The sequence below is a fragment of the Monopterus albus genome, unplaced genomic scaffold (assembly GCF_001952655.1).
Source record: "Monopterus albus unplaced genomic scaffold, M_albus_1.0 scaffold3.1, whole genome shotgun sequence".
Classification (NCBI taxonomy): Eukaryota; Metazoa; Chordata; class Actinopteri; order Synbranchiformes; family Synbranchidae; genus Monopterus; species Monopterus albus.
In genome coordinates, this window is record NW_018127883.1 from 524,777 (window position 1) to 532,410 (window position 7,634).

General features: G+C 41.3%; 1 protein-coding gene across 2 annotated transcripts in view; it reads left to right on the plus strand.

Moving 5' to 3' along the window:
* The window catches only part of LOC109960336 (phosphatidylinositol 3,4,5-trisphosphate 3-phosphatase and dual-specificity protein phosphatase PTEN), a 12,886-nt gene extending 6,046 nt beyond the window's left edge, over positions 1–6,840 (plus strand). Inside the window, exons 2-10 of one of the 2 annotated variants that reach the window (XM_020600358.1) lie at positions 1,119–1,203; positions 1,358–1,402; positions 1,495–1,538; positions 1,714–1,952; positions 2,377–2,518; positions 4,231–4,299; positions 4,896–5,062; positions 5,913–6,164; positions 6,373–6,840. In XM_020600358.1, coding sequence (XP_020456014.1) covers positions 1,119–1,203; positions 1,358–1,402; positions 1,495–1,538; positions 1,714–1,952; positions 2,377–2,518; positions 4,231–4,299; positions 4,896–5,062; positions 5,913–6,164; positions 6,373–6,558 — 1,229 coding nt within the window. In that variant the 3' untranslated portion in view covers positions 6,559–6,840. The remainder of the gene's footprint in view (positions 1–1,118; positions 1,204–1,357; positions 1,403–1,494; positions 1,539–1,713; positions 1,953–2,376; positions 2,519–4,230; positions 4,300–4,895; positions 5,063–5,912; positions 6,165–6,372) is intronic. The other variant, XM_020600367.1, reaches the window with a different exon arrangement.
* Positions 6,841–7,634: the final 794 nt, after the last annotated feature.

Below are 7,634 nucleotides of genomic sequence, written 5' to 3' on the forward strand. Positions count from 1 at the left end.
AAGTCTAGTTGAATATTCTTAATTTGCAGAGTTGCACTTGCATGTAATGCTACCTTGATTAATAAATACTTGACAACATAAATGGTAAAAGCTATATTATTATGGAGACATTAATTTGACAGTCAAAGTTTGGCTGTATTGTAGCTCTGTAATTTGAAAATTTAAATACTTAAAATCAACGAGACTATATCGTGATAATATCGTGTATCGTAATATTTCTAGAAAATATCGTGATACTTTTTTTTTTTTTTTTTTCTATATCGCCCACCCCTACTGCCACCTTAGTTATTCTTTTCTCTGGAACATGGCACTGGTGTGTGTGCCTTGAAGATTGTATGAATGTCACTCCTATAATTGGCCACAACATTTTTCATTGTTAGCCTGTTGTGAAATGTGGAGCAGCATTGGATGATGTCAGTCACCTCTAAAGGCAGACGAGGTGTAGCATGAGCCAAGGTGGTGCAACCACAAGTTAAACTTGTAGTGGAATCTGGTGTGTGTGGTTCCACTTGTGTCTTGTCCATTAATTAATGTCACAGAAACACGACCTGCTTTCTCCTGCACCTGCTGCTTGAAAGTCATGACACAAAGCCTTCTTGTTTGATGAAATGTTTTTTTTTCCCCTACTTGTCATTGTGCTGCTTGCATTCAGTCTTATAGATATTCAAATTGGTCTGACTGAGCTCAAAAAAGAGATAAGCTGAACATTTGCAATCATCCAAATATAAGTTTGGACTCTAAAAATACATGCAGGTCAGGGAGCGGAGACTCTTCTGATGCACCCACATGTGGGCCTGGCTCGAGCAGGAGCGCTCGTACTCCTGCTCTCTGCCTGTTTCTCACTGTCAAGGCCATCTGTCACAACACACACACTTAGCTCTGCACACTTGCTTATCTCTGCATTCTTCTCATCTCTGCATCTCTGCAGGTTCTTAAACTCAGTAACTTCTTTATAACAAAAGCTTAGCAGTCTTGTTCCATAGCTGTTAAAAACACAGGTAGTCCTACTTATTTGGTGAGTCAGAGATGTACGAGGCACCTTTGTGCTTTCTTTTTTGAAAAGGCTGGATTTACACAGGCATACAAAATGTCCATTTCCTTGACCCTTCCCCGATCAGATATCTATCCAAACATAATTGCTATGGGATTTCCAGCAGAGAGACTCGAAGGCGTGTACAGAAACAATATAGACGATGTAGTACGGTGAGTTGCGATGCTTCTGCTATTGGATTTCAGAAAAGTGGAAGACAAAATGTGTTTTATGATAGAAAGCTTGTGTTTATCCTCTGGAAGATGACCTTGTTTGTTGAGCTAATAAATATAATCTCTGTCTGTGTATGTTCCCTCCTGAAAACAGGTTTTTGGATTCAAAGCATAAAAACCATTACAAAATCTACAACCTGTGAGTGTTCTACATATTTTTCCCTGCCTGAACTGCTTTTAGTTTACTTGCTATTCTGTGTGATTGCTAACAGGATTTTGTTCTTTTTTTAGCTGTGCGGAAAGACACTACGATGCTGCCAAATTTAACTGCAGAGGTATGTTGATTTACATGTTCTCTTAAAAACAAACAAACAAAAACAAGTTGAACATGGTTGCTAAAATCTCTACTGTGTCTTCTACCCATCTTGTCTCATCTGGACTGTTCTTTGTCCACATTTCTTTCCTCTCTTGTTTCTACTTTGCGTGGGCCTGCATCCCGTCACACATCAGTTGCACAGTACCCCTTTGAAGACCACAACCCCCCTCAGCTGGAGCTAATTAAACCGTTTTGTGAAGACCTGGACAAGTGGCTCAGCGAGGATGACAATCACGTGGCGGCAATCCACTGTAAGGCTGGAAAGGGCCGCACTGGAGTCATGATCTGTGCGTATCTCCTCCATCGACGCAAATTCCACGAGGCCCAGGAAGCGCTCGACTTTTATGGTGAAGTCAGGACAAGGGACAAAAAGGTGAGATGTTCATCAGAGACCAAATGTCTAAACACAGCAGCTCTTTATCAGTTCGAACAGTTACTGCAAATAGGCTGGTAATAGATTATTTTAATTTTCAATTAGCCTGTTGAATATTTTCTTCATTTTTTTGGTCTAATATCAGGAACAGGTGAAAAATGTCTGTTAACACTGTTGTCCCAGAATCCAAAAGTGTTCCATATGTAATGGTATAAACCAGAGCAAAGCAGAATATACTGAAAAGATTTGGCCTTTTTATATATATTTTTTTTATTGAAAAGCGACTGAGCTAGTTGTCTTATTATTGAAAATAGCTGCCAGTTAACACTCATTTTCAGCTTTCATATCAGACCCTTGAACACATACAGAAAAGGAACATTACTTGTACATTCATTATCCCTAAATGTTGTAACCATTGTTGCAGGGAGTAACGATCCCGAGCCAGCGCCGCTACGTCTACTACTACAGCTACCTACTCAAGAACCAGCTAGAGTACAAGCCGGTGGCGCTCCTCTTCCACAAAATGGTGTTCGAGACTCTCCCCATGTTCAGCGGGGGCACCTGCAGTGAGTCATGCTCATGTTCAACTTCAACTCCAAACTAGGGCGTAGGCATGCATGCTGCTGTTCAAATGGAGCGAGAGCCTTGGATGTGTTGTGCACTGCAGGGCTTACCCACACTACAGTTTGGCACCACAGAACAGAGCAGGTCATTATGGGAGAGCTAAGTCGTCCACTGCTGGAGTTTTAAAACGGAATGTGTGTGGTTGAATTTGCTGCACTATTTTTGGACCTTGTGACTAACAAGGGCAGCTTCTTATTAAGTCATCTTGTTGTTGCTTACAACAAGGCCAATTTACACTAAATGAAGACACAAAAACAGATTGATGGCACTGAGACCTCCAAACTCTCGCAAAGTTGAGCAAGGAGCTGTTATTGAGTATGAAGTATTGGAGCCATTATTTTAATGTTGCTAGCTTCCCCAGAACAAATATTTGTACTTTAATTTGCTAATATTTCTTTGCTATATTCAAAGAAATGACAGCATGCGCAGTGTAGACACTGTAGAGCATTCATAGCCCCTCATGAGGGACGTAACGGTGCTCCCATACAGTAGAAGACCTATAAGAATGAGTTTTATGTGCTTCTATAGACATGTAACCAGGAAACAACTAAAAGTCAATATAGGAGTTACAGATTTTGGTCAACACAGCGTTAATAAGTCACTGTAGTTAGAGTTTAGTCGGTCACATGTATTTACATATTAGTGAGTGTGTGTGTGTGTGTGTGTGTGTGTGTGTGTTCAGGGTGGTATGACTTTGTTGTAAAAACGGTGTGTAGGCAAACAGTTGCTGTCCCGTGTTCAGTGGCAGAGGGACACGGACACAAAGCAATGCTTGATTTTTAAATGTGCATCAGTAATGATTTAAAATATCATCTGTGAAATATCTGTGTCAATAACAATCGGTTTTTCTTTGACTTTCTGCATTTAGAGTAGAAAGGATTTCTTTCCCCCACTGATCGTGTCCTCATTTGCTCAGCATGTTAGCACTGTGTTCAGATGTATGTATGCACATTTTAGTGGTTTAAAGTGCTCCATTTATATGGCATTAAGAGGCAAAAAAGTCCAAAATCCTGTGTGGTTTTGTTTGTTTTTGTTTCTGTTTTTTGCTCAATTGTGTCTGTCACACAACATTGGGCTTTTCTTGCATCTGAATCTGTTGGTTAGGAGAAGTGCCTCTTCTTTGTCATCTTCTTCATTTCTGTGGCTTTTTCACCCTAACACCTGACTGTGCTGAGCAGCCCTGATTTTATTGATCTTTCTTTCTTTCTAACTCACCAAACAAGCCCCTATTCTGAGTTTGACGTCCTAGAATACACACACATCACCCTCTTCTCCAGCCTCTGGTTTTAGCTCACCACAGCAGTAAGAAAAGCTGGTTTGATTAATTCTGTTACAAATAACCCAAAGTTTCACATTTCTTAAAATCAGAGAACTTCAGTGTTTTGTGATCATGTGAAATTTTTAGCAATCTTAAGTTTCCCCTTTGTTCCTTCTCCTTTGTGTATCTCACAACTCATTAGATCCCATGACATATGTATAAGATACGCACTTCCACTTTAAAGCCACATATTATGTTGTTTTTAAGAAAAGCTGTGTCGATGCAGGTATCTGTAAAAACTTGTGCAGAGCTCTTGTGTTTGTGCCTGCTGTGCTGTCAAGCCCCTTACAGGCCAGCCAGGCCCTGTTTGTGATAATCTCCTTCTTTCTCTCTAAGGGGACAGTACCGTTAAAAACAGGAGCGAGCCGACCCCTCAGGGCTTCAAGAAAGGGAATTGGCATTGGGGTAAATGAGCCTTTCATCCATTACTATCATTTCACTCATTTGCTTTTATATGGCCCCAGAGATCCACCAGGCAGGAGCAGTCTGAGGTAGACATGTTGCCTAGCATGAAAGCACTAGCTTACGGGCATATGAAGTCATCTCCAGAACCAACCCCACCCTGGCAGGAAAAAGGAAGGGTTATTATTTTTTCTATATGCATCGTGTTGCTTTGGTCCAAGACCAAAACAATGAGTGTCTGTCAGAATAGGCTCCTATGTCTCTGGTTCTGGGTCTCTTTGGATGTTATATTTTGTGATCTGTAACTTTCCCTTTCTCCTCCTTAATTACAATATAATGGTTTGAGACTTTTTTTTTTTTTTGCACTTTATCAGTGGGAGGGGGGAGGTGGTGGTGGTGGTGGTGTGCTGTGCTGTTTCCTTGGTCAAACTCGTGTTAATAACACTGGTATCCTGTCTTGCACTCTTTGATTCACCCCCTGCTCCTCTGTCACTCACTCTTCCTCTTATGTTTTCTGTCTCTTCTTCACAAATCTCACAATCTTGCCCATCCCTCCCTCCCCCCCCCTCCCTCGGTGCAATGTCAACACTTTCTTGCAGATCCCCAGTTCGTGGTGTACCAGCTGAAAGTGAAGATTCACACGTCGAACCCTACTCACACACGACGTGAGGACAAGCACATGCTTTTCGAATTCCCCCAGCCGCTACCGGTTTGTGGAGACATCAAAGTGGAGTTCTTCCATAAACAGAATAAGATGATGAAGAAGGTTGGTTGTGTGTGTTTGTGTTCAGGGGGTTTCACTGTTGTTCCATCCTTGTTGCTGATAACTTTGTCATTACGACCTTACAGCTGTTGATTGTTGAAGTCAAAGAATAGTAAGTAGGCACTTGAATAAGCAGTTTTCACTGCTGGATGCTGGCCATACTGTGTGTTTTAAACATTTATATTCAATAAATCCCATGAAGAGGCCAAATTTTTAAGGGTTTTTACTGTTACCAGAACCTGGTAATGATTTCCTTGTAGCAGAGACCTAGTTTGATGCCCAAAGACTAGTAAAAACACACCGGTGAGCCACACACTGTTGCACTGCGTGACATATTCCTTCATTACCTTGAACATGGACACCAGTTTATTTTGAGTATATCCCACATTCACTGTCTGCTGCTGTAAATACTTGTTAATGCACCAAATGTGTATTAATCCACAGCTGAAAATAGTCTCCAGCAAATGCCCTGTTTGCTCCTGTTTGAGTAATATGTGCTCAAATCTACAGTAGCTAAATGCTTAGTCATTTCCAAAAGCAGCTGGATATTTTAGGATGTTGCTCAGCCTTTTTTGTGAGCAGTCCTTAAAGATTTATATCTTGAGTAGAAACAAATGGGATCAAGGCTGTGTGTGCAGATGAGGTAGTGATGTCGGGAAGTGTTGATAAACCCTAATACATTGTTGATTTTGGTTGTTTAGATTTGTTGAGAGTAAGAATAATATAGAGTAATGCCAGCCGTAGGCAACGGGACTAAGCCCATAAACAAATTTAACCAGAAATTCTTTGAATAAACTTTTTCTTTTTTGCCCAGTCTGTCATTACATCTTCTCTCATCACCTCTGCACTCCAGGACAAAATGTTTCACTTCTGGGTGAACACCTTCTTCATCCCTGGACCAGAAGAGAGCGGGGACAAGATGGAGAACGGGGCAGTGAACAATGCAGAGAGCCAGCAGGGAGGACCGGGACCTGACCAGGGCCAGCCACACAGTGCCGAGGTCAGGCAAAGCGACAGGGATTATCTCATCCTGACTCTCACTAAGAACGACTTGGACAAGGCCAACAAAGACAAAGCTAACCGCTACTTCTCGCCAAACTTCAAGGTGAGCAGTGACAGAAGCTGACAAGAGTTAGTCGAGTTCAGATATTGGATAAATGAAATAATTACACGCAAGTCTACTATTGAGTTGCTTTGCTGTTAAAATAGTATTTTTACCCATGAATCTTGGTATGGAAAGAACAACAGAGACTTGTTTAGCATTGTTTTCACTGTACAGACTAACGTCAGTTGTCTTAAATTTGCAATTCCAGGTGAAGTTGTATTTTACAAAAACCGTGGAGGAGCCTTCAAATTCTGAAGCAAGCACTTCAACATCTGTCACACCGGACGCTAGCGACAATGAGCCAGACCATTATCGATACTCTGACACCACTGACTCTGATCCGGAAAATGAACCTTTTGATGAAGAGCTGCACACGCAAATCACAAAAGTGTGAACTCTTTTTAAACAAGGAAGAAATTATACACCATAAAAAGGATAAAACTTGAATATAAACTCAAAAGAAGAACCTTGGTCTCTTCCCTCCCCCAAACGGCAATAGAATATCATCATGTCAAATGCCAATTTTAGGGAAAAAAAGATAAATGTCCTGACCAATATTTCTTTTTCTTTTTTCCTTTGGCACAGCCATGTACCATGTGCGAGGTATTGACCCTGTTGCCCCATGGGAAAAGGTGCTGTAGCTATAAAAATGTGTTTATATATTTATATACATACTGTATATAAGTTGTTGTGTCTAAGACAATGGAAAGAGTACCACAATCAGGAGACGGGAGTTGAAGTGTGGGAGAAGTTAGAATGATATACTAGGACTATGCTGCTCCTTCTCCTGTCTAAACCAAGGCCAGTGCTGCAGTCACTTTGTTTCACTCTCTCTGCCTCCTCCACCCCTGCCTCCTCATCTTTTACTCTCCCTCCTTCCTATCCTCCTCTACTGTGAATGCTTCTTGTGCTCTTTGCAGGCTGTCTCATGTGACTTTTGGCCTTTGTGCAGTGCAAACTGCATGCAGGCAGTGGGTTGTGGGTGGGCAGGGTTATGAAGAGGCTGTGATGATGTCTAAAGCATTGCCATTCCTGTTCCCACTGTGTATACGTTAAATTATGCAGAACGAGGCATCCAATGTAATTGTTAATGTTTTTTTTATTCTAAGATAATAAAAATATAATACACAAAACAGCAGGGAGATAAGTGTTTGCAATAATGTCAACACTACATTTAAAGGACATTGGTGACTTGCATGTATTTGAATTGGCGTCCATCCCTAATAAATGTATGCAATGTTGTCTTTTCTTAAAGAAACCAGCTTTGAGATGTCTCTTCTGCGGGGGGAGGGGGGTTCCCCAATGCTTTAAGTGGTGCTCAAAAAATTACATAAGTTTAATGCAATCTTCTCCCCTTGCTGTTCACCGCTACCGGAAATCCCACAGAACGAGAATGAATATGCATTTGTCATCGCACAGCGAGGTCAGTGTGGTCTTTAACCTGACACTATTGCTGTTAACCGAACTCAT